The sequence below is a fragment of the Nyctibius grandis genome, chromosome 5 (genome assembly GCF_013368605.1).
Source record: "Nyctibius grandis isolate bNycGra1 chromosome 5, bNycGra1.pri, whole genome shotgun sequence".
In the NCBI taxonomy this organism is placed as follows: domain Eukaryota; kingdom Metazoa; phylum Chordata; class Aves; order Nyctibiiformes; family Nyctibiidae; genus Nyctibius; species Nyctibius grandis.
In genome coordinates, this window is record NC_090662.1 from 58753370 (window position 1) to 58778783 (window position 25414).

The 25414-nt window shown below is 46.6% G+C and overlaps 3 protein-coding genes across 5 annotated transcripts; 1 reads left to right on the plus strand and 2 right to left on the minus strand.

Annotated features, from left to right (window-relative positions):
• Positions 1 to 1373: 1373 nt before the first annotated feature.
• Positions 1374 to 6688, minus strand: LOC137664162 (heat shock 70 kDa protein 12B-like). Of its 2 annotated transcripts, none has more exons than XM_068401942.1 (4): positions 6366 to 6688; positions 3843 to 4067; positions 3314 to 3485; positions 1374 to 2423 (listed from the first exon to the last, which is right to left on the minus strand). In XM_068401942.1, exons 1-4 carry the CDS (start codon positions 6645 to 6647, stop codon positions 1378 to 1380), a joined length of 1725 nt encoding a protein of 574 aa, XP_068258043.1. In that variant the 5' UTR covers positions 6648 to 6688; the 3' UTR covers positions 1374 to 1377. The 2 variants fall into 2 exon arrangements, with proteins under 2 accessions (XP_068258043.1, XP_068258044.1); XM_068401943.1 differs by having other exon boundaries at positions 2395 to 2423; positions 3291 to 3485.
• A 161-nt stretch (positions 6689 to 6849) lies between these two features.
• LOC137664268 (uncharacterized) lies at positions 6850 to 16681 on the plus strand. Of its 2 annotated transcripts, none has more exons than XM_068402145.1 (8): positions 6850 to 7066; positions 8277 to 8390; positions 8848 to 8910; positions 9976 to 10053; positions 10958 to 11047; positions 11973 to 12153; positions 16198 to 16257; positions 16400 to 16681. In XM_068402145.1, the coding sequence occupies exons 1-8, from the start codon at positions 6900 to 6902 to the stop codon at positions 16427 to 16429; spliced, it is 783 nt and encodes a 260-aa protein (XP_068258246.1). In that variant the 5' UTR covers positions 6850 to 6899; the 3' UTR covers positions 16430 to 16681. The 2 variants fall into 2 exon arrangements, with proteins under 2 accessions (XP_068258246.1, XP_068258245.1); XM_068402144.1 differs by having other exon boundaries at positions 16430 to 16681.
• Positions 16682 to 18451: 1770 nt separating this feature from the next.
• LOC137663588 (heat shock 70 kDa protein 12B-like) lies at positions 18452 to 25369 on the minus strand. Its single transcript, XM_068400987.1, has 4 exons — positions 25047 to 25369; positions 22524 to 22748; positions 21995 to 22166; positions 18452 to 21103 (listed from the first exon to the last, which is right to left on the minus strand). The coding sequence occupies exons 1-4, from the start codon at positions 25326 to 25328 to the stop codon at positions 20058 to 20060; spliced, it is 1725 nt and encodes a 574-aa protein (XP_068257088.1). The 5' UTR covers positions 25329 to 25369; the 3' UTR covers positions 18452 to 20057.
• Between the last annotated feature and the right edge of the window lie 45 nt (positions 25370 to 25414).

Sequence of the window (25414 nt, forward strand, 5' to 3'; positions counted from 1 at the left end):
CAGGCTAGTGCTCAGCAGGGAAACTCTACACCCTTAGTGAAGTGTGTGTGGGGGAAACATACACACACACAAAAAAAAAAAGCCCAAAAAAACCCAAGTGATGCAAATGTAGACACCACATCCCACCACCAGAGCAATGCCCAGCCAGTCTCCAAGCAATAGCTGCTTTGGAGAACTACCCCAGTTTTATTGCTGAGTGTGAGGTTACAGGGTATGGAATGTCCCCTGGGTCAGTTGGGGTCAGTTGTGCTGGCTGTGTCCTCTCCCAGCCCCTTGCTCCCTCTGCCAGCCTCCTTGCTGCAGGGGCAGGGTGGGAAACAGAGATGGCCTTGCCGCTGTGCAAGCACTGTTCAGCTACTGCTAAAACATTGGGGTGCTATCACTCAACAGCGTTTTGATGTTTTGATCACAAATCACACAGCAGCATAAGGCTGCTATGAAGAAAGTTAAGTCCACCCCAGCCAGGCCCAGTACACTGCAGGATCACATCCTTTTCTTGGACAAATTTGGGCTCACACAGGCCATGCTGTGCTGAACCTGTGCACAGGTGCCGCAGGCAGGACGCAAAGAAATGAGCTTTTGTGGACATGGAAAATATCAAGCCCAAGTCAGAGATGTAGAGAGTACCCACAGCTGGACGAAGGGGCTCAGGTAGTGGCATAAGCACTATTCGTATCTGTAGTGTTACAGTCTGGCATTCATATCTGCCCAGTTAATGAGATCAAACTACTCAGCGGGTTAACGGAAACAACACTCCCACAGGTTTTGGATACAAGCCCCCAGACTACATTGAGTTACTGCTTCACAGAGTATCTTGATTGGGACAAGAAGGCTTTAATTACACACAAGATATATAAGGGATGTTCTGAAGAAAAATCAAATCCATTGAATGTCACCCCTGGTAGAGTTAAACATGGACTCCAGATAAAGGGACCTGATATCAAAGGAAGAGAGGATGTAGCTGAAAGAAGACTTCAGGCTGAAAGAAATAATTACGGGCTGATATATGTGGAAGTCAGACACCAGTCCAGAAGCTTTGTATCGAACATAGGCAGAGTACAGATTATTATATTGGTGGTATGGACTATTGTGTTCAGAGATGCCATGAGGCTAAGCTAGAAGGGCAACAGGTACAGCAGCAGGTAAACTTGCTGTCAGATACAACAGAAAGAGAGATGTTGTACTGAAAGGGTGGATTGGTGAGGAATGGAAGGAACCAGAGAATCAGACTAGCGAATTGTTTACCTGTACAAGCAGAAGGCTGGATGATGGACTTTATGGTCCATTTGCCTTCTCTATTGTAGTGGTTATTGCCTCCCACTACAGCTATAAGCTCTCCCTTGAGCATTGTCCTCTGCTGCTTGATGTACCAAGCATTTACACAGCTAAAAAATCTATTATAACTGACCGACTTTGTTTGGAAGTAACGTCAGTACATGTGGCTTTAAATTCAGTGAGCCCAAATTTAATATCCATCTTCAGCTGGCGTTGCCTGCCCAGTGTTGTGTCTGTCATTGGCACTGAGCAGGAGCCAAGCTGTTCCATCCCTTCCTCATCTACATACTGAGCATCCTGCTTTTCTGTACAATAGAAGGAAAAGCATGCACTGGTCTGATCTGGTTCTGTTGGATGGAAATTATAGTGGGCAATTTCATTTATATTCACTGACTCCTCAATTCCCACCAATTTATTGAAGAGGTCTGTGCAATAAACATAGCCATCAGCTTTTGAGACCCTTCGTTTACTTAAGTCATGGATAGCAGCATCAAATTCACTACTTACTGCTATGCCATATGTCCGAGCACTGACTCTTGAGGCAACTATGTGTGGATTGACTCCAAATAAAACAGCCCCTTTGGCAATGGCTGCTTGGGCCTCTACTGGACAAAGGATGTGATACTTCTTGCTAAAGACCTGACTGATCGCATCTCTCAAGATGATGCTAGACGCAAAGCCTCCCACAAGCAAAATGTACTGGACCTTGGCCATCTCACGCTTGGCAAGAATTTCCCTCAAAGCACAAATGATATTTTTGATACTGTAGTCAAAAAAGCTCTTCATTTTCTCATATGTAATCATGATCATCCCATCACACCACACAGCTCCTTTTGCTTTTTTGAAGAAGTGGGAGATGTCCTTCCTGCTCTCTGCCACTCTGGTCAAGTTGTAGTAGCAATGTATGTAAACCGCCTCCCTGCTAACAGAGCATTTCTGTAGACCGAAGCTGTACATCATATGTTGTAATTCGGTAGGGTGGCTCTTTACATATTCATCCCATACACCATCATCGAATATTTCCTTGAGGAAATCCATGAAGTTTTCATCCACTCTGTTGCCTCCCCAGCCACCTCCAGCTGCCTTGTGTAACTCCTTCAGGTAATGGTTTTCTTGGATCTCGTGTACCGTGATGTCTATTGTGCCACCTACACACACACACACACACACAAACACAAATGAAGTTAGCTGGTTTTCTTTAAAGTACATACGGTCCGTCCTTTCCACTGAACATAATGTTACCTTCTGAACTCCTGGTTCACAAGTGCACTTTGCTGCCGCTTTCTTTTCTCATCCTCACTCCCTCACTATTGCCTGCACACCCTTAGATTTCCTAAATTCATGCACTTCTGTTTACAAGCCTGATCTCTCAAGGCTCCTACAGTAATTGCTGATGAGAGCTGGAAGCTCTGACTTGCTCCCTGCCACAAGACGATCTCCTTACTTATCACAAAAGGAGACTGGCCTCCTCACATAGATAGCTGACTCCTGTGTTTTGATGTACAAGCTCTGAGTTAAGATGAGCAGCAGTGGTGATACTCTCAGAAACTTGTGGTCCTCTTGATGCCTTTTCAGTATTTGTTCACAATCACCAGACTGGTCTTGGCTGGAAATTCACATTACACTGAAAAAACTCCCACAGGAAACTGGAGAAATTACTAAGTGCTCCATCAAACATTCTTAATGATTTACTCTGCAGGGCCTGCTGGCTAATCTCTTTCATCAGTTCACTGGGCACCACACTTGATTCTACAGAGGAGGCTGTGAGCTCAGGCTATACAACAGCATGTAGGTTCATGTCAGTGGCTGACGCTGGGACACGGTGCAGACTGATCTGTCTCTTCCTCCCATGTTTCTGCCTGCCCATGGATCTCATTAAGTTAGAAATAAAAATAAAAACCCCATGACAAGCATAGCAGTGGAGTCCAAGCTCTGGGACTGCACTGCAGTTCTTTGGGGCCCTCCGTGTCAGACACTGCAAAACAGCCACGCTCCGTGCCCAGCAAAGACGGTACCTGTTAAACAGGGAAAATTTTACCTCCACAGTCAACAACAATATACTGGATCCCAGGGGAGTCTTCAAACTTCTTCTTGTCACTGCTGTCTGCCATAAACCCTTTCTGTGGAAGCTGTTTGCACCAGAGCGATGCAGCCTCTGGCTCCAGGGCAATAATCAGCTTCTCAGAAATCATGTTAGAGATGATTCCTGCCTAAAATGTCAAGAGAGGAGTGTCAGTTCAAGGAAAGGTGGCGAGGTTATCGCTGTATGAACGCCACCTGCCAGGGAGGCTGTTCTCACCCCAGGAGACCATGCAGGGGTGGTGGTTCTTGCAGTGCTGATCTCTATGGGGCTCATTTCTACATGGTGGTGGGGTGAAAGGGCAGAGCGTTTGTCATTGATGGTTTGGACATCCTCTCCCCCACCGCCCCCAACGTGGGAGATTTCTCTCCCTGGTAGACTGAAATTTGAAATACAGATTGTTTAAATGTTGAGGAGTTCCTCTGCCTTGATGGATAAAGAAATCTCTGAAGATAATTTGAGGAAGTGGGATAACCCCTGCTTTTACCTCTTTTGCCGCCAGCCGCATGAACTGCCTGGCCGCAGGGCTCCATATGGCTGGGACGGTAATGACCCAGGTGATCTCCTCCTGGTCACAGACAGTTTGGAAAGAGGCCTCTTGGATGGTGTTCAGGGCATGTTCCTTCAGGTAGCGCAGGCTTTCAGAAAAGACTGTCAGGGCAGGAAGCGTCTTTCCATTGCTGGCTTTCAGCTCCATGCCAGATGTGACTTTCTACAAAAAAAGTCTCAGGGTCACACATTGCAGTCTCAGTACAAGACCTGTCCCCTTCACACTGAGCACCGCACAACATACGACACAGAAGGAAGTCCTGTCTCCAAATCTGAGTAAACTCGCAGCAATGGCTTCAGTATCATGGCTAACTGCAGCCTAATTGACACAGGCCAGCTACCAAATCGCTTATCCACAACATCTGTGATTCAATAGGCAAAATACCAATGTGGTCAATGTCAGTTGCTTCTCCTAGGCCAAATTTTGTAAAGACCCTGTAGATCCTCCTGAATGGCCAGTAAGGAGAATTGTACTTTCTATGTGATACCACCATACATTTCCCAGGTGTATGTATAGAGACTTGTCACAGTTTAAAGCTGGGCCGGCTATTAAACCGGTGGCACACACTCTCTATTAACCCTCCTCCCCCCACCAAAAGGGGAAGGAAAAGAGAAAAGGGAGAGAGAGACTTATGGGTTGGAAAATTAAAACAGTTTTAATGAACTATAATAATGAAAAAGTGTATAATAATAAGAATGGAAATAACTAAATATATAGAAATATATACAAAACCAAGACTAAGTTCCCCTGATGATGGTCACATCACCACTGGCACTGCAGGGCAGGCTCCGGGAAGGCCCAGGCTGGGCCCAGAAACGGATGGGAACTGGGTTCAGAAATGCATGGATTGGAATCGGGGGCAGGAGAAAAACAGAGAGAGTCTTCTTCAGACACCGGCCATAGCAGAAGGGGGACGAGAAGGAGTGAGACCCTCATGATCCCCCCACTTTATACTGAGAATGACATGTTTGGGATGGAATACCTCGCTGGTCAATTTTGGGTCACCTCTCCTGTCCGCTCCTCCCTGGAGGTGCGACCCTCCTGCGGCTCTTCGCTCGTAAGCAGTGAGGAATTTAGCAGTGACCTTGGTTTCTCCAAGAATAAGTACAGCAAGAGCCTTTCTGCATAACATCCCTACCGGTGCCTCAGTGATAACTATAAACTTTGAGCGTTATCAGTCCTAGAAGCAGACACTGTCTGCAAAACATGCAGTTAGTTTCAGAAAGTGCAGTTACTTAGAAGAGACTTAGCTGAAAGGAAAAATCACTGAAAGGAAAATTGGTTCTATGGAGATTCAGAAATAATCAGTTACATGTCTGGGAACTGGTGTTACCCTTTCTTGTCACTGAGCCCTTCTAATGGTTGCCCAGAGAGGTTGTGGAATCTTCATCCTTGGAGATATTCAAAAGCTGGCCGGACAATAGTCCTGAGCAACCAGGTCTATGTAGTCCTGCTTGAGCAGGGGGGTTGGAGCAGATAACCTCCAGAGGTCCCTTCCAACCTCAACCGTTCTCTGATTTTATAATGAAATTTCCCTTAACCATTTGTTACTTGGGTGCAGAGAAATGGGATTGAACTAAAACCTCTCTCCAGCTCTCTCCGAAAGTGAGTGAGAACCCACCACGCTACAGGTGACACTGTGGCAGGCCACATCATTCCCAGCTTTCCTGGGGAGGTAAGTCTTCACAGAGGCCTCCCACCCTCCAACGCATCCAGTTCAGCACTCATTGCTTAGCACTGGGGGATGCCAAAGAGCAGACACAAGACTTTATCTGGAGCTGGCCCTGTGCTCTGGGTTATTCCATGCTTTGGGAGGCCCTGTGGGACCCAGCAGCACAGACAAAGAGGCGCTAAGGTAGCCTAATGTTTGGCAGAACAAGCAAACCCAGAAAAAGCTGTGAACAATTCTGAACTAGCACAGAACCTTCAGAGAGAAATGATAGCCACTACATGCTTGAAGGACAGCTAGCCACCCTTAAATTGTCTTCAGCATACCTTTTCAGGGGAGGAAGAGAGAAACTAGAGGGAGGTATATAACATGGGAGGAGCTCTCATGGTGATCCTCAGGTTGCCCACCTCATTCAAATTACAGGAAACTTCACTTTTTCCCTCTCAAGGACTGAAGCACGGAGCCCCAGAGGGAGGCTAGTTTCTCTGCCAAGCTCTGGAGCTGGGCAGCTTTTTGTTAAAAACAAGTATTTGGCTTCACTGAGGTGTGCAGTCAGGTTTTTTTTTTGTCTTTAGACAATGGACAGTGTCATAAAGGAAGGGCCTGTGAAGCCTTTGGCTAATTAAGAAAATAAATAGTTTATTCTTCAGTTCATCGAAATTCCCTTTGATTTGCATTCATTCATCCTCATCAGCCAGATTTACCCCACCCTCTTCACCAATTTCTCTAACCCCCATCCCTCAAATAAATGAATAGCTCTGACTCCCATCAGCAGTAACCATTCCACCTACCGTGTTGTACAGCTTCATCTTGAAGTTCTGGAAGAAGTACCAGTTGTCAGCTTCGCTGGAGGGCAGGCTCTTGTACTTCATCACAGCATCGTAGCCAAATTTCCTGAACTCCAGGTTCTGGTTGAACAAGATGCACGTGGGCGTCTTTGGGGTCTTGAGCCCGTGCTCTGTTCCCCAGTACACTTGGCGGATTTGGTCTGTGCCTGAAGCAAGGGAAAAACAGTACCCACTGTAGGACGTGCCAAAATCTATAGCAACGACGAAGACTGACTTGCTGGCCATGGCTGATGGCAGTGCAGTGGCCTGCAGCTCAGGGAGCTACAGAGGAGTCACCGGGTGGGAGTGGGATGAAACCGAAACCGCTCTGGCTGATATTGCAGGGTGAAGCCGACCCCTCCCCCCCGACTTTATTGGCTGGAGTGAGGTGTGATACTAGGTGCAATGCGAGGAAAGAGTTCCTTTTCCTGTAAAAAGGGAAGGGCTTCTTTCTGTTATTTATAGCAGAAAAGTCCCTGACGCTCGCAGCAGCTTCCCATGCTCCAGGCAGCACGGACTCCTGTGCTGCCGCTCATTTGGGCAAACATTTTCTGCTGCTGTAAAGGCACGGGTACGCCCGAGTTCTCTTCCTGCAGCAGAACGGGGGTGTTTGAAGGACACTGTCTTGGTGCTGCACCTAAAGAGATGACTGCAGAAGGCAGCAGGTATGTTGCACGGGGTGGGGCGTCTCTGGCTAAACTTACCACGTTTAACTTTAGTAGGTCTGAATATTTCTACAAAGTCCCTTGGGGGGTTGCAGCGAGGGACTGCAAACATTTCCTGACTCTGAAATATTTCAGTAAAAGCTCTTTTTCTTTTTTTTTTTTTTAGTTTTCTACTTCCTATCCATCACAGGGATGGTTAATTTCCTCAAATTCAGCTCCAAAGGGTGAGGCAGATCTTAAACGGATGTGAGAGGAAGAGAAATTGGAAAGAACAGTATAAATAGTGTAACAGATCCTGGACTTCAGGAACTCGGTCTCTGAGCTCATCAGTTTTGCACGGAAAGGCTGACTTAAATGCAGATTTTATACCAGATTGTGGAGCTTAAAGGAAATAAAAAAGTGTCCTCAGTGAAAGACTGTAAATGAAGTGATTTAACTGGAAAGAAATCCATCCAAGTAAACAAAACCAGAATCTGTTTCAGTGGGAGAGAGGAGGTTCTGAGAGAGAGGGGTGGGACAGTCCCTTGCAGTAGCTGTGCAGACTTGGATCAGTGTAAACTGATAGTGAAGCCTCATGCTAAGGCTTTCTCTGATGTTGCCTTGCTGCGGGAAGGACCTTGCTGTCTGCTCCACCTGTATCTGAGCTGCAGGAGCACCTCAGCCTGGGATTGCCTCTGCAGTAATAGTTGATGTTTGGGATCCTCATTAGGAAATAGGGCACAGAGCAGTTGTAGAAATGAAAATTACCTTCAGAACATATAGCTTTGTTCTCCTCTGTTAAAAAACTCCACATCCGCATGTTGCAAAGTTGATTTCAACAGAATAGCCCCCCTGCATTTGCTGTTCCCCACACTCCGCAGGTCTGGGTTGAGTTTATCGGTATTTGTCCCTGTATCCTGCCCACTTCATCCAGCCCTAATGATTGCTCAAATCTTCCACCTTTTTTTTTGCAAACCCTGGCCTGTGCAGTCTTCTGAACTGTGTCAGGCATCATCTGGAAGGGTGCTAGCTCACTTGTGCCAAAACTGCGTCCAGGTGTGTGCTGGGCCTTGGTGTGCCCTGAAGCCTCTCTCCTGGCTCTGATCTATTCACTAGCATGGATGTAGCCGTGGAGCCTCTGCTCACGGGGCTGTCTTTTATAAGCTACCTGTTTAGAGTATGTGATCTTTTTTCCCTTCATTTTAAGAATTCAATTTTCTTTTTCCCTTAGACAAACATCTGGCACCTCATGGCAACCATCAACCTATGTAGACAAGACTTCAAGCCTGGAGATATTATATTATAGTCTGGCAGAAAGGATGGTGCAGGTAGAAAATGAAACAAGGTGAGTCTGGTGACCAGAAATCACAGTGTTTAGCATGGCCCCTGACGATCAGCTGTAGCTGGTGTACGCTAGGGCAGGTTGGACAGAATATTACAAACAAGCCAGGCAAAAAGAGGGCTCTGAGTTAGCACCAAATTTTGTCCGGGCTATATTTAGAACCTAAAGCCAATTTACAGAACCTGTTTGATCTGCATCATATAACATGCACTATTGGTATTGCCTGGTATTGCAGTATTTTATTTGCACTATTGGTACTGACTCATAAAATCATAAACCACCGACCTGGCAAAGCACATACTTGAGAAATTTTGGTATCTAGATTTTTTTTTTCCCTACAGGCTGATCAGGAATTAGAAAGAGAAAGTTTAGCTTGTGTATTTCTTAGGACTTTAGTGGATACTTACCTACTGACTGTAATGTGTTTTATTATTTATTTCTTTCTTTCCCTGATGGACAGCATGAAAAAAGCTTGGTGTGACTCTGTTGATGCTCGACTACAGTTTCTGGAGAGTTTCCACAGGTAATGTCATTCTTTATGTTAAGAATATATATATAAGAGGGGAAAAATCATAAATGTTTCTGCGTCTGTAACTGAAGCATACTCAAGCCTTAGTTATCACAGCTCTGTCCTGCAGGACAGACCCAATTTTCATTCTTCTGTTTGACTGCATTGTCATGGCCAGGCATGAGCTGCCTCTGAAACACGTTTGTCTTGGAGTGCAGATCAGGGTACAGGACCAGGGCACGTGACATGAAAACATGTCAGGTTGTGAGACGGACTTTCATTTCTGTGCAAATACTTCTCTGAATAGGAAATGGCCGCCTTACAACAGCAGCTCTCAAGATAAAGGCATCCAGCCTAATATAAAAAGGGGAGTTGGTAAAAGCAGCTCTGAGGACACTTTGAGTAGGTGTGCAGAGGCAGTCCTGGGTTTTCGTTGTGAAAACTGCCCTCTTAGAGCTAGGCAAGCGCTGAGGGAAGGCATAGAGGCTGGGATACAGGCAAGAAGAAGGGAAGTTGTTAATCAGGAAGAAAGAAAAAGAAATAATAGCCTAAATAATAGCGTCTTGGGGATAAAATGCAAACATAAATAATTCTCAGCGTCTAAGCGGGGGAGTGAATAAACTTCAAATAGTACAGCTGGATTTCCATAGCCTTCCTGAACAGCTTTGTGGAGAAAAGGCTTTCCTGTTGGGATTTCCATGAAGACAGGCTGTGGCATTTTTAAGTTTCTGATAGTGGCTGGAGTAATCTGTGGGGCCATGAAGGGTTTGCAGGTGTGCAGTCATGGATGGCCTGGTAGTGGAGGAATACTCACACTTTCTGAAACCTTGGAGCTTTCTTCTGGAGTGGCACAAGTTTGAGACTTGGGCTGATATAAGGCAAAGGTTCCCAGACACTGGACCTAGATTCAAATGATGACCAAGCTCAATCACTTGTGTCCCTGAGTTTGTTTGCCTAATTATAGAAGGCTGTCAGGAAAACCCCCCTAGATTCAGATTACACCTCCCAAATTCAGGTCTTCATTCTTGGTTTGTTCCCAGGTCTGTATGCTTAACATAGATTGTTTTCTTCCATCTCTAGGCAGCATGCTGCATCTGATCACTACAAGGCACAGGAGACCAGCAACACTGATCCTCCTTCCCGCAGCAGCTATCAGGAGTGAGTATTGGGTTTTTCTGAAATTCCTCTTCTCAGCATTGTCCTTTCACCCACAGCCAGTCATCCTCCCCCACTATGCATAATACATCTACCACCTCCAAGGTTGGACAAGCTGTGAAAACAACATTTCTGTGTGCAGTATCAAGGTAATTTAATTGACAGAGCAGAAACTTGATGAGATAATTCACAAGATCAGAATATTAATATAAGATGGTATGGCTTAGTCTGAAAGGAAGGGAAAGAAACATGGGACAAGAAGTCTCCTTTATATTAGGGCTGCATGTACTTTTCTGAGATCTGTAATACAGAAGACGACACAATCTCTAAAAATCTCTAGTGAACGGTAAATTTCCAGCACTTTTACGGTGTGAGTCTGCAATAGACCTAGTGTCATTGTGTAAAGACGGCTCTTTTAAGCTCAAGTAGTATCACCTAAAGAGCAGGCACTGGAAACAGGAGAATTTCACCCACTGGAGGAATAAGAGACTGACGTTACCCAGACATCTGTGGAGAACGGAATCCAGGAGAACAGAACTCTCTGGAGGGTTTGGGATGCTTGGTGATAATGTTTTGATGTTAAAATGGAGAAAACAACTAGAGAAAAGACGAGAGTAGATTCTAACAAATGGAGAATATTTGTGTTTTCTTCAAGCCTTCTGATCCTCACAACCCCACCTCCCTTTCTTCTGATGTAAATAGCTTTCCCCTTGATTTGAGCATAAATCCTCAGTGAGGGCTTTCAGGGAAGGTTGTTAAGCTCCCCTGGAGTTTTTCCTGGGTGCTTTGTGCTTTCCCACCTCACAGCTTTTTTACTGGAATTCAGACTATTCAATAGGGGCAAGTCCGCTGTTGTCCCAGTGTCCAAGTAGAAATAAAGAGATCTCACAAAAGAAATCTTTTTCAGAGCATTTCCTGGAGGGGTCACCCAAAAAGAGGTTCAGGAGAAAGAGGAACACAAGAAGCTGAAAGAGAAGGTCAAAGAGCTAGAGGCAAGGTAAAGTATTTATTCAGATTTCTAATGCAATGTGTGTTTCTACACTGAAGAGCCACATACTTCTTGCTCCCTCCAGTCCTTAGAGACTCTTTGATTCTGACCAGACAGCCTAGACACCTTCTCCCCCGATGTCCTGGTTTCATTGGGATTTTGCTTCAGTTTGTGGCCAGCCATGGTGATCAAGGCCATTAGCAGTTAAATGCAGGGCAGCTGACACAGGCTGGCCCACAGGTGTATTCTATATCATTATCATCAAGCTCACTATAAAAGGGAGGGCTTGCTGGGGAGAGGTGGGGTTGGTTTTTCTCTCATCTGTTCTGGCTGCTCTTTTTCTCATTGCCAACAATTAGTATTCCTGGAACAACCTGCTGCAACTCTTGTGGCTAAGTATACTTTTGTGTGTTTTGTGTTATTGTTGATATTGGTTTCTTGATTTTATTATATCTGTTCAATTTTAACCCATGAGTCTCCCTCTTTTTCCCAATTTCCTTCCTTGGTTGGGGAAGGGACACTGGGTGAGAGAAAAACCATTATTGTTTAGCCCCGGGTGTGGGCTAAATGAAGACACCAGACTTTCAACCTACCAGCATCTCTTTGTAACTGATTTCTGGAGGATGGCTTGGGTTGTTCTGGAAAGCGAAGGAGATATTCCCAGGGTGAACATTTCAATAAAAGAAATCAGCTTACAATGACACAGTCAAAATGCCACTCTGACCAGATTCTACTGTGATCATGCAAAACTCAGCTGAGGGAGCACTATTTCCCACATAAAATCTGCTTGCCAGCTATGTAATATAGTTGAGAAGTGCATTGTAGAAAACATGGGATTCATGGAATAGATTCATAACATGCTGCAAAATAGTTATGCTTATTCATTGTTTCATCTTGTCTTAGCTAAGTTTTTTTAATATCCTTCTTGCCCTAGAAACAAAGAGCTCTTGTCTAAAGCAATGAGCATGCACAAGCACTCTGAGGACATGAATGACCCTTCACGTTTGTCTGCTGTGCTGCAGATGTATGAGATGCTCAGGCTACGTGACTGGGAAAAACTCAGATGCTCCACAGTCTCCTGTTGGTCATATAAAAGTGGCAGCAGCATAATTAAGGTTTGTTTATGTCCATTTTCTCAATCTGACTCTTGCCAGATCGGTATGGTGTAGCTAGTATAGCAGGCTTTGAGTATTATATAATTATATTATATTATTATATTATATTACTAATACTTTGAGTATTAGTATTTCTGTATCAGACAGGACTGGGGACTAAGTCTGGGTCTCTGATTTTTCCAGTCCAGCAGGGCCTGCGTAATGCTGTAGAGAGCAAATTGATGGTCACCTGCTTCCTCCTGCCTTTCCGAAGGGCCCATTCAAATCCCAGTCCCATAGCTCATCCATGTTAAGCACAAATGGGAAAATACAGTCCAGGTTCCTTATGGTTAACGCTTTAAGTACTAGATGTGAGGCTTCATTCTCATGTCTGGCTCAGCTGCTCTGATGCTAGGGGAATCTGAAGGCAAATACCAAAATGGTACACTTTAAAGGACAAGACTGAGATGAGGCCATTATTAGCATTGATTGTGATGATAAGGTCCCACAGATGCTGAAGAATGGGCTTCAGCATGCAAACAGCTCAATGAAACAGTTTATTTCCCAGGTATTGAAGACATATTTCAATCAATTTGTGACTCTACAATTTACTCCAATGCAGATGTGGTTTCAGCACATGCTTTCCACACTACACCTCTCATTTCAATGTGATCGCTGCTGTAATCAGCTGTTGTCTTTGCGCTGCAGAAGCTGTTTGATGCCTGTGAGAAGGATATACAGCAGAGAACAGCTAACATATTTGAAATTCTTGACATTCCACCTTCGAATGATGCTATGACCAACATCATCATGTTGGTCATCATTAGGAGGTTACGTCCTCATAAAAGGCTATCAAGTTGGTTAAGCATGACTTCCCCTTGGTGAAGCCATGCTGAGTGCCCCTAATGATCCCCCTGTCCTTGATGTGCCTAGAGACAGCACCAAGGACAAGTTGTTCCATCACCTTTCCGGGGATGGAGGTGAGGCTGACCGGTCTATAGTTACCCGGGTCCTCCTTCTTGCCCTTTTTGAAGACTGGAGTGACATTCGCTTTCCTCCAGTCCTTAGGCACCTCTCCCGATGCCCACAACTTAGCAAAGATGATGGAGAGTGGCCTAGCAATGACCTCCGCCAGCTCCCTCAGCACCCGCGGGTGCATCCCATCAGGGCCCATGGATTTATGGACGTCCAGATTGCTTAATTGGTCCCTGACCCAGCCCTCATCTACCAAGACAGATTCCTCCTCTATCCTGACTTCTTCTGAGGCCTCAGGGGTCCGGGGCTCCTCAGGACAGCCTCCAGCAGTATAGACAGAGGCAAAGAAGGCATTCAGTAACTCCGCCTTCTTTGTATCCTCTGTCTCCAGGGCCCCCACCTCATTCATCAGGGGGCCTACATTGCCTCTAGTGTTGGCTTTACCTGCAATGTATTTGAAGAAGCCCTTTCTGTTGTCCTTGACCTCTCTTGCAAGGTTTAATTCCAAGGAGGCCTTAGCTTTCCTAGTTGCCTCCCTACATCCTCTGACAACAGACTTATATTCCTCCCAAGTGGCCAGCCCCACCTTCCATGATCTGTACACCCTCTTCTTCCACTTGAGTTTGCCCAGCAGTTCCCTGTTTAACCATGCAGGTCTCCTGGTACCCTTCCTTGACTTCCTGCCTGCTGGGATGCTCTGATCTTGAGCTCGGAAGAAGCAGTCCTTGAATGCTAACCAACTATCTTGGGCCCCCTTACCTTCTAGTACCCTGTCCCATGGGATTTCCCCTAGCAATTGCTTGAAAAGGCCAAAGTTGGCCCTCCTGAAGTCCAGGGTTGTGATTCTGCTAGCTATTCTGTTCCTGCCACATGAGATCCTGAACTCTACCATCTCATGGGCACTACAACCAAGGCTGCCCTCAACCTTCACCTCTTCAACCAGACCCTCCTTGTTAGTGAGGATAAGATCCAGCAGCGCTCCTCTCCTAGTTGGCTCATCCACCATTGGCATCAGAAAGTTATCATCAATGCACTGGAGGAACCTCCTGGACTGAGGATGGCTGGCTGAGTAGGCCTCCCAGCAAATATCAGGGTAGTTGAAATCCCCCACAACAACCAGGCCCTGTAATTGTGAGACTGCTCTCAGCTGCCTGTAGAAGGCCTCATCACCCTCCTCATCCTGATCCAGTGGCCTGTAATAGACACCCACAACAGTATCACCCCTGCCAGCCTGCCCCTTAATTCACACCCACAAACTCTCAACTCGCTCCTGATCCGCCCCTGGACAGAACTCAATACATTCTAGCTGCTCACTCACATAAAGAGCAACTCCACCACCTCTCCTTAGCGGCCTGTCTTTCCTGAACAGGACATAGCCATCCATGACCACATTCCAGTCATGCGAGGCGTCCCATCAAGTCTCTGTAATTGCCACTAAATCATAGCCCCCCGACCGAACACGGATTTCCACCTCCTCCTGTTTATTCCCCATGCTGCGTGCATTGGTGTACAGGCATTTCAGGGAGTGAGCTGAGCACACCGATTTCACCCCAGGGGGATGGGAGGCCTCCTGGTCTACCTCAACACTAGAGCGTTGCCCCAGTGGTGCAAGCCCAGCTACCACCCCATCCCCCTTCGAATCTAGTTTAAAGCTCTCCGAATGAGCCCTGCTAATTCCTGTCCCAGAACCCTTTTGCCCCTACGACATAAACCTTTCCCATGTATTACGGTCACGCCTGGTGTCTTATAAAACCAGCCATTATCAAAGAACCCAAAGCCCTGCCTGTAGCACCAGTCTCGTAGCCAGGCATTAATAGAGAGAATCTTACTATTCCATCCCACGTCATCACCTGAAAATGGAAGGAGGGAGGAGAAAACAACTTGTGCCCCAGACTCTTTCACCAACTGTCCTAGGGCCTTGTAGTCTTTCTTCATCCCCCTCAGACTACGGGATGCAGCTTCTTCCCCACCTGTCTGGAAGATCAGCAGGGGGTAGTAGTCTGTGGCCTTCACCAGGTTGGGGAGTTTCCTGGTGATATCCCTGATTCGGGCTCCAGGCAGGCTGCAGACCTCCCTGTGATGGGGGTCAGCTCTGCATATTGGGCCCTCAGATCCCTTTAGGAAGGAGTCTCCAACCAGTCCAGTGCGGACCTGCAGATGATGCATATGGACCCGTTATCATCATGGTCACTGGGAACAGGAGGCAAAAAAAATTTTGGATTATCCATGTGGCACCTGGGTTTAACCCGTCACAGGAATGTTCTGGTTAAGTCCAGGCGCACACACGAAATAAGGGCTAAGGGGCTTGAGGACCTGCTGCTGCTGCTGGTCTCCGAGCGCAGATAAAACCTCATATTGCTTGGGATGGTTTAGAGGAGGGAATGAACAGCTGCAAGGGGGAAATGTGTGGCACAGCGAGCAAAACCAGCCTGATACCCCGAGGGAGAAGGAAAGTGGTGGCTGCAATGTCACAGAGACCAATCGGTCTTGGTGGGGTTGTGTCCCACTGCTGCCAAGGGATGTCTCAAATGACTTCACCAAAATTAACCCACTTCCCTCCCTCTCCCTTTTCACCACAGCAAACAAAGAGTCGTCTGATAGAAAGCTGCACAGCCTTCTGCTTTCACACCCCAAAATCCTTGGAAAAATGTCCCAGATTTCAGGAGAGCCTGGGGAGGGCACACTGTGCTGCTGGGACCACTGCCTCTTTGAAGGCAAACACAAACCAGGAAAGTGCCGGTTGGCCGAACCCAGCCTCCAGCACAGGGACACAGAGGAAGGAGCAAGGTCGACACCACAAGAATTGGCAGTTCCCAGGCCTTGAGAGCCAAAACCGCCTGGGAGGAGCTCAGTGGGGAAAGCACCAAGTCTTTGGCCTAGAGCAGAACACGCATCAGGTGCTTGTCGTGGGTGGCCTGGGAGACAGCAAGCTCCTGAAGAAAGAGTGACACCAACTTTAGCCAAAGGGAAAGGGGCTCCAGCAGGTCCAGAGCATGGAGGCAGAGCTGTTTTTTCTTTGGGATATGAATGTGTACGATTACTAGCTTGCCACTTTTCCTCCTCTCTGTAGGTGTCATGTTCTTCTTGCAGATCCTGGTGCACCCTGACTTGCTGTGGACACTTCTTGGTGGGAGAAGCTGGAGCGTGGTGGTGAGCCTTGCTCTCTGGCCTGAGCTGTGGTAGTAATGCACTTTGCTCAAGGATGAGTTTTCCCTCTCAGCTTTCTTAGTCTTTTCCACTTCATCTCCCTTGTTCACCCTTCATTTCCCTCCCCTTTGGTTTCTGTTTGCAGCAGTTCACAAGCAAACCTCACCTTCCCTAGGAGACTTCTCTACTCTTCCCAACTTCATCTGGGACATTGCAGTACGAAGGTGCTCATTCACTTGATATACTGTCAGACATCCTGTCGTGGGCCAAAAAAAATACTGTCACAGTTTAAAGCTGGGCCAGCTATTAAACCAGTGGCAGACGCTCTCTGTTATCCCTCCTCCCCACCAAGAAGGGGAAGGAAAAGAGAAAAGAGAGACTTACAGGTTGGAAAGTTAAAACAGTTTTAATAAACTATAATAATAATAAAGAGTATAATAATAAGAATGGAAATAATTAAATATATACAAATATATACAAATATACACAAAACCAAGATCAAGCTCCCCCAATGTCGGTCACGTCCCCACCGGAACTGCAGGGCAGGCTCCAGGAAGGCGCAGGCTGGACCCAGCAATGGACGGGAACTGGATTCAAGGATGCACGGATCAGGATCTGGGACAGCAGGAAAACAGAGAGAGTCCTCTTCAGACACCGGCCATAGCAGAAGGGGGCGAGACCCTCGTGATCCCCCCACTTTATACTGAGAATGACATGTTTGGGATGCAACACCTTGTTGGTCAATTTTGGGTCACCTCTCCTGTCCGCTCCTCCCTGGAGGTGCGACCCCCCCTTTGGCTCTTCACTCATAAGCAGTGAGGAATTTAGCAGTGACCTTGGTTTCTCCAAGAATAAGTACAGCAAGAGCCTTTCTGCATAACATCCCTACCGGTGCCTCAGTGATAACTATAAACTTTGAGCGTTATTAGTCCTGGAAGCAGACACTGTCTGCAAAACATGCAGTTAGTTTCAGAAAGTGCAGTTACTTAGAAGAGACTTAGCTGAAAGGAAAAATCTCTGAAAGTAAAAATCTCTGAAAGGAAATTGGTCTATTTTAGGCCAAACCAGGACAATGGGGAGAAATATTTTCTAACAACAGGCGTGCTGGGCAGCACCAGCAGAGACAGCCTCAGCCATGGACAGGATGCTCCTCAGCAGGCAGGGTCAGGCCAGGGGCAGAGGGAGCTGGGAAATCCCGAGCTGGGAAATCACGAGCAGGGAGCACAGCCGTGGTATTTTGGTCTACGTGCAGCGGCCAAGCTTTTCCTGGCTCTGTCCCCAGCCAGGGAAGCAGAGCATGTGACTCCCACTGCAGTGTCAGGAAACGGTGGCAGTTCTGTGAAGTGGGGTTTGGTTCCTTTTGGCTTCCGAGAAACCATGTGCTTTAGGCAGGAGGCAGCCAGCAAGCTCCATCGACAGAAACGGGCGGCATCTGCTACCCGCCCAGCCATTTAGGATCCGGCAGCGATCGCTGCCTTCGGATCTTGTTGACGCCCCAGTCACAGGCACTGCAAAGCTGCTCATGTTTTCTTCTTGAAAGTTCATGATCTGTTAGTTAAGTTTCATGTTTAATCTAAATAATCCACCCTATTTATTATGCAACAGGGGTTAATATCCAGCTCAGCAGACACGCCTGTTGTAGAGGATGGCTGGAAAGGGCTTGGCAGCTATAACTCTTATTTTCCCAACACCCCTCTGTACTGTCAGACTGAGGTTAGAGCCCCCAACAGCAGGTATTGCCAGGTTCCTCGGATGCTTCGCTTGAGATGCTGACACTCAGTGCTGCTTTTACACGGATGACAGGCACCTGCATCTGCTCCATGCTCAGTATCTGAGGTTATCAACATCATCAGCTCATCAAAACAAGCAAAATTAGGAGCTGCAATCACGACTTGTTGGTGTCAATGCCTGAATGCCAAAGCCCACATAGCACATGGATGGGAAAGACCTGGGGCAGATGCATGCAGCTTTCCCAGATGCTGCCGGACCACACTTCTCTCTCCCCGTCAGAAAGCAGTAGCGGGCTTGGGTGGAGCTGTGTTGCACTTTGCACTGTTGAAAGTACCAAGTCCAAAGGGTAAGAAAAAAGCAAAAGTACTCAGCCTCTTGGGACCTAGTCACCCAGAATGGCCCTCACATAGTTTACAGAGAAGTACCATCTGACTCGACAGAAATGCACACAAGTTTCTGTTGTGAATACTTTTATTGCATGCATAAGATTTTAAATGTGAAAGCAAAGGCAATGTATTCAAAATAGTTCAGCCTTTATACATCATAGGGCATAGTATATATACAGATTAATTCCCTGAATGCTGCTTTAAGGATTGATTGCATTAAGTACATGGCTAGCAGTGATTCTAACACAGTCATTACAGCTAATAAAGTTTTTATGCAGTGTATCCAGACAGCCAAGTATTTGCATTGGGACAGGCTAGTGCTCAGCAGGGAAACTCTACACCCTTAGTGAAGTGTGTGTGGGGGAAACATACACACACACAAAAAAAAAAAGCCCAAAAAAACCCAAGTGATGCAAATGTAGACACCACATCCCACCACCAGAGCAATGCCCAGCCAGTCTCCAAGCAATAGCTGCTTTGGAGAACTACCCCAGTTTTATTGCTGAGTGTGAGGTTACAGGGTATGGAATGTCCCCTGGGTCAGTTGGGGTCAGTTGTGCTGGCTGTGTCCTCTCCCAGCCCCTTGCTCCCTCTGCCAGCCTCCTTGCTGCAGGGGCAGGGTGGGAAACAGAGATGGCCTTGCCGCTGTGCAAGCACTGTTCAGCTACTGCTAAAACATTGGGGTGCTATCACTCAACAGCGTTTTGATGTTTTGATCACAAATCACACAGCAGCATAAGGCTGCTATGAAGAAAGTTAAGTCCACCCCAGCCAGGCCCAGTACACTGCAGGATCACATCCTTTTCTTGGACAAATTTGGGCTCACACAGGCCATGCTGTGCTGAACCTGTGCACAGGTGCCGCAGGCAGGACGCAAAGAAATGAGCTTTTGTGGACATGGAAAATATCAAGCCCAAGTCAGAGATGTAGAGAGTACCCACAGCTGGACGAAGGGGCTCAGGTAGTGGCATAAGCACTATTCGTATCTGTAGTGTTACAGTCTGGCATTCATATCTGCCCAGTTAATGAGATCAAACTACTCAGCGGGTTAACGGAAACAACACTCCCACAGGTTTTGGATACAAGCCCCCAGACTACATTGAGTTACTGCTTCACAGAGTATCTTGATTGGGACAAGAAGGCTTTAATTACACACAAGATATATAAGGGATGTTCTGAAGAAAAATCAAATCCATTGAATGTCACCCCTGGTAGAGTTAAACATGGACTCCAGATAAAGGGACCTGATATCAAAGGAAGAGAGGATGTAGCTGAAAGAAGACTTCAGGCTGAAAGAAATAATTACGGGCTGATATATGTGGAAGTCAGACACCAGTCCAGAAGCTTTGTATCGAACATAGGCAGAGTACAGATTATTATATTGGTGGTATGGACTATTGTGTTCAGAGATGCCATGAGGCTAAGCTAGAAGGGCAACAGGTACAGCAGCAGATAAACTTGCTGTCAGATACAACAGAAAGAGAGATGTTGTACTGAAAGGGTGGATTGGTGAGGAATGGAAGGAACCAGAGAATCAGACTAGCGAATTGTTTACCTGTACAAGCAGAAGGCTGGATGATGGACTTTATGGTCCATTTGCCTTCTCTATTGTAGTGGTTATTGCCTCCCACTACAGCTATAAGCTCTCCCTTGAGCATTGTCTCTGCTGCTTGATGTACCAAGCATTTACACAGCTAAAAAATCTATTATAACTGACCGACTTTGTTTGGAAGTAACGTCAGTACATGTGGCTTTAAATTCAGTGAGCCCAAATTTAATATCCATCTTCAGCTGGCGTTGCCTGCCCAGTGTTGTGTCTGTCATTGGCACTGAGCAGGAGCCAAGCTGTTCCATCCCTTCCTCATCTACATACTGAGCATCCTGCTTTTCTGTACAATAGAAGGAAAAGCATGCACTGGTCTGATCTGGTTCTGTTGGATGGAAATTATAGTGGGCAATTTCATTTATATTCACTGACTCCTCAATTCCCACCAATTTATTGAAGAGGTCTGTGCAATAAACATAGCCATCAGCTTTTGAGACCCTTCGTTTACTTAAGTCATGGATAGCAGCATCAAATTCACTACTTACTGCTATGCCATATGTCCGAGCACTGACTCTTGAGGCAACTATGTGTGGATTGACTCCAAATAAAACAGCCCCTTTGGCAATGGCTGCTTGGGCCTCTACTGGACAAAGGATGTGATACTTCTTGCTAAAGACCTGACTGATCGCATCTCTCAAGATGATGCTAGACGCAAAGCCTCCCACAAGCAAAATGTACTGGACCTTGGCCATCTCACGCTTGGCAAGAATTTCCCTCAAAGCACAAATGATATTTTTGATACTGTAGTCAAAAAAGCTCTTCATTTTCTCATATGTAATCATGATCATCCCATCACACCACACAGCTCCTTTTGCTTTTTTGAAGAAGTGGGAGATGTCCTTCCTGCTCTCTGCCACTCTGGTCAAGTTGTAGTAGCAATGTATGTAAACCGCCTCCCTGCTAACAGAGCATTTCTGTAGACCGAAGCTGTACATCATATGTTGTAATTCGGTAGGGTGGCTCTTTACATATTCATCCCATACACCATCATCGAATATTTCCTTGAGGAAATCCATGAAGTTTTCATCCACTCTGTTGCCTCCCCAGCCACCTCCAGCTGCCTTGTGTAACTCCTTCAGGTAATGGTTTTCTTGGATCTCGTGTACCGTGATGTCTATTGTGCCACCTACACACACACACACACACACAAACACAAATGAAGTTAGCTGGTTTTCTTTAAAGTACATACGGTCCGTCCTTTCCACTGAACATAATGTTACCTTCTGAACTCCTGGTTCACAAGTGCACTTTGCTGCCGCTTTCTTTTCTCATCCTCACTCCCTCACTATTGCCTGCACACCCTTAGATTTCCTAAATTCATGCACTTCTGTTTACAAGCCTGATCTCTCAAGGCTCCTACAGTAATTGCTGATGAGAGCTGGAAGCTCTGACTTGCTCCCTGCCACAAGACGATCTCCTTACTTATCACAAAAGGAGACTGGCCTCCTCACATAGATAGCTGACTCCTGTGTTTTGATGTACAAGCTCTGAGTTAAGATGAGCAGCAGTGGTGATACTCTCAGAAACTTGTGGTCCTCTTGATGCCTTTTCAGTATTTGTTCACAATCACCAGACTGGTCTTGGCTGGAAATTCACATTACACTGAAAAAACTCCCACAGGAAACTGGAGAAATTACTAAGTGCTCCATCAAACATTCTTAATGATTTACTCTGCAGGGCCTGCTGGCTAATCTCTTTCATCAGTTCACTGGGCACCACACTTGATTCTACAGAGGAGGCTGTGAGCTCAGGCTATACAACAGCATGTAGGTTCATGTCAGTGGCTGACGCTGGGACACGGTGCAGACTGATCTGTCTCTTCCTCCCATGTTTCTGCCTGCCCATGGATCTCATTAAGTTAGAAATAAAAATAAAAAACCCCATGACAAGCATAGCAGTGGAGTCCAAGCTCTGGGACTGCACTGCAGTTCTTTGGGGCCCTCCGTGTCAGACACTGCAAAACAGCCACGCTCCGTGCCCAGCAAAGACGGTACCTGTTAAACAGGGAAAATTTTACCTCCACAGTCAACAACAATATACTGGATCCCAGGGGAGTCTTCAAACTTCTTCTTGTCACTGCTGTCTGCCATAAACCCTTTCTGTGGAAGCTGTTTGCACCAGAGCGATGCAGCCTCTGGCTCCAGGGCAATAATCAGCTTCTCAGAAATCATGTTAGAGATGATTCCTGCCTAAAATGTCAAGAGAGGAGTGTCAGTTCAAGGAAAGGTGGCGAGGTTATCGCTGTATGAACGCCACCTGCCAGGGAGGCTGTTCTCACCCCAGGAGACCATGCAGGGGTGGTGGTTCTTGCAGTGCTGATCTCTATGGGGCTCATTTCTACATGGTGGTGGGGTGAAAGGGCAGAGCGTTTGTCATTGATGGTTTGGACATCCTCTCCCCCACCGCCCCCAACGTGGGAGATTTCTCTCCCTGGTAGACTGAAATTTGAAATACAGATTGTTTAAATGTTGAGGAGTTCCTCTGCCTTGATGGATAAAGAAATCTCTGAAGATAATTTGAGGAAGTGGGATAACCCCTGCTTTTACCTCTTTTGCCGCCAGCCGCATGAACTGCCTGGCCGCAGGGCTCCATATGGCTGGGACGGTAATGACCCAGGTGATCTCCTCCTGGTCACAGACAGTTTGGAAAGAGGCCTCTTGGATGGTGTTCAGGGCATGTTCCTTCAGGTAGCGCAGGCTTTCAGAAAAGACTGTCAGGGCAGGAAGCGTCTTTCCATTGCTGGCTTTCAGCTCCATGCCAGATGTGACTTTCTACAAAAAAAGTCTCAGGGTCACACATTGCAGTCTCAGTACAAGACCTGTCCCCTTCACACTGAGCACCGCACAACATACGACACAGAAGGAAGTCCTGTCTCCAAATCTGAGTAAACTCGCAGCAATGGCTTCAGTATCATGGCTAACTGCAGCCTAATTGACACAGGCCAGCTACCAAATCGCTTATCCACAACATCTGTGATTCAATAGGCAAAATACCAATGTGGTCAATGTCAGTTGCTTCTCCTAGGCCAAATTTTGTAAAGACCCTGTAGATCCTCCTGAATGGCCAGTAAGGAGAATTGTACTTTCTATGTGATACCACCATACATTTCCCAGGTGTATGTATAGAGACTTGTCACAGTTTAAAGCTGGGCCGGCTATTAAACCGGTGGCACACACTCTCTATTAACCCTCCTCCCCCCACCAAAAGGGGAAGGAAAAGAGAAAAGGGAGAGAGAGACTTATGGGTTGGAAAATTAAAACAGTTTTAATGAACTATAATAATGAAAAAGTGTATAATAATAAGAATGGAAATAACTAAATATATAGAAATATATACAAAACCAAGACTAAGTTCCCCTGATGATGGTCACATCACCACTGGCACTGCAGGGCAGGCTCCGGGAAGGCCCAGGCTGGGCCCAGAAACGGATGGGAACTGGGTTCAGAAATGCATGGATTGGAATCGGGGGCAGGAGAAAAACAGAGAGAGTCTTCTTCAGACACCGGCCATAGCAGAAGGGGGACGAGAAGGAGTGAGACCCTCATGATCCCCCCACTTTATACTGAGAATGACATGTTTGGGATGGAATACCTCGCTGGTCAATTTTGGGTCACCTCTCCTGTCCGCTCCTCCCTGGAGGTGCGACCCTCCTGCGGCTCTTCGCTCGTAAGCAGTGAGGAATTTAGCAGTGACCTTGGTTTCTCCAAGAATAAGTACAGCAAGAGCCTTTCTGCATAACATCCCTACCGGTGCCTCAGTGATAACTATAAACTTTGAGCGTTATCAGTCCTAGAAGCAGACACTGTCTGCAAAACATGCAGTTAGTTTCAGAAAGTGCAGTTACTTAGAAGAGACTTAGCTGAAAGGAAAAATCACTGAAAGGAAAATTGGTTCTATGGAGATTCAGAAATAATCAGTTACATGTCTGGGAACTGGTGTTACCCTTTCTTGTCACTGAGCCCTTCTAATGGTTGCCCAGAGAGGTTGTGGAATCTTCATCCTTGGAGATATTCAAAAGCTGGCCGGACAATAGTCCTGAGCAACCAGGTCTATGTAGTCCTGCTTGAGCAGGGGGGTTGGAGCAGATAACCTCCAGAGGTCCCTTCCAACCTCAACCGTTCTCTGATTTTATAATGAAATTTCCCTTAACCATTTGTTACTTGGGTGCAGAGAAATGGGATTGAACTAAAACCTCTCTCCAGCTCTCTCCGAAAGTGAGTGAGAACCCACCACGCTACAGGTGACACTGTGGCAGGCCACATCATTCCCAGCTTTCCTGGGGAGGTAAGTCTTCACAGAGGCCTCCCACCCTCCAACGCATCCAGTTCAGCACTCATTGCTTAGCACTGGGGGATGCCAAAGAGCAGACACAAGACTTTATCTGGAGCTGGCCCTGTGCTCTGGGTTATTCCATGCTTTGGGAGGCCCTGTGGGACCCAGCAGCACAGACAAAGAGGCGCTAAGGTAGCCTAATGTTTGGCAGAACAAGCAAACCCAGAAAAAGCTGTGAACAATTCTGAACTAGCACAGAACCTTCAGAGAGAAATGATAGCCACTACATGCTTGAAGGACAGCTAGCCACCCTTAAATTGTCTTCAGCATACCTTTTCAGGGGAGGAAGAGAGAAACTAGAGGGAGGTATATAACATGGGAGGAGCTCTCATGGTGATCCTCAGGTTGCCCACCTCATTCAAATTACAGGAAACTTCACTTTTTCCCTCTCAAGGACTGAAGCACGGAGCCCCAGAGGGAGGCTAGTTTCTCTGCCAAGCTCTGGAGCTGGGCAGCTTTTTGTTAAAAACAAGTATTTGGCTTCACTGAGGTGTGCAGTCAGGTTTTTTTTTTGTCTTTAGACAATGGACAGTGTCATAAAGGAAGGGCCTGTGAAGCCTTTGGCTAATTAAGAAAATAAATAGTTTATTCTTCAGTTCATCGAAATTCCCTTTGATTTGCATTCATTCATCCTCATCAGCCAGATTTACCCCACCCTCTTCACCAATTTCTCTAACCCCCATCCCTCAAATAAATGAATAGCTCTGACTCCCATCAGCAGTAACCATTCCACCTACCGTGTTGTACAGCTTCATCTTGAAGTTCTGGAAGAAGTACCAGTTGTCAGCTTCGCTGGAGGGCAGGCTCTTGTACTTCATCACAGCATCGTAGCCAAATTTCCTGAACTCCAGGTTCTGGTTGAACAAGATGCACGTGGGCGTCTTTGGGGTCTTGAGCCCGTGCTCTGTTCCCCAGTACACTTGGCGGATTTGGTCTGTGCCTGAAGCAAGGGAAAAACAGTACCCACTGTAGGACGTGCCAAAATCTATAGCAACGACGAAGACTGACTTGCTGGCCATGGCTGATGGCAGTGCAGTGGCCTGCAGCTCAGGGAGCTACAGAGGAGTCACCGGGTGGGAGTGGGATGAAACCGAAACCGCTCTGG

Excerpts from the sequence above, each read along its gene's own strand:
- LOC137664162 (XM_068401942.1), bottom strand. The coding sequence starts at position 6,647 with ATGGCCAGCAAGTCAGTCTTCGTCGTTGCTATAGATTTTGGCACGTCC. Across the intron at positions 4,068-6,365 it reads AGATGAAGCTGTACAACACG|AAAGTCACATCTGGCATGGA; the intron begins GTAGGTGGAATG and ends CTTTTTTTGTAG. Across the intron at positions 2,424-3,313 it reads TATTGTTGTTGACTGTGGAG|GTGGCACAATAGACATCACG; the intron begins GTAAAATTTTCC and ends GTGTGTGTGTAG.
- LOC137664268 (XM_068402144.1), top strand. The coding sequence starts at position 6,900 with ATGCTCCAGGCAGCACGGACTCCTGTGCTGCCGCTCATTTGGGCAAAC. Across the intron at positions 8,391-8,847 it reads CAGGTAGAAAATGAAACAAG|CATGAAAAAAGCTTGGTGTG; the intron begins GTGAGTCTGGTG and ends CCTGATGGACAG. Across the intron at positions 10,054-10,957 it reads TCCCGCAGCAGCTATCAGGA|AGCATTTCCTGGAGGGGTCA; the intron begins GTGAGTATTGGG and ends AATCTTTTTCAG.
- LOC137663588 (XM_068400987.1), bottom strand. The coding sequence starts at position 25,328 with ATGGCCAGCAAGTCAGTCTTCGTCGTTGCTATAGATTTTGGCACGTCC. Across the intron at positions 22,749-25,046 it reads AGATGAAGCTGTACAACACG|AAAGTCACATCTGGCATGGA; the intron begins GTAGGTGGAATG and ends CTTTTTTTGTAG. Across the intron at positions 21,104-21,994 it reads TATTGTTGTTGACTGTGGAG|GTGGCACAATAGACATCACG; the intron begins GTAAAATTTTCC and ends GTGTGTGTGTAG.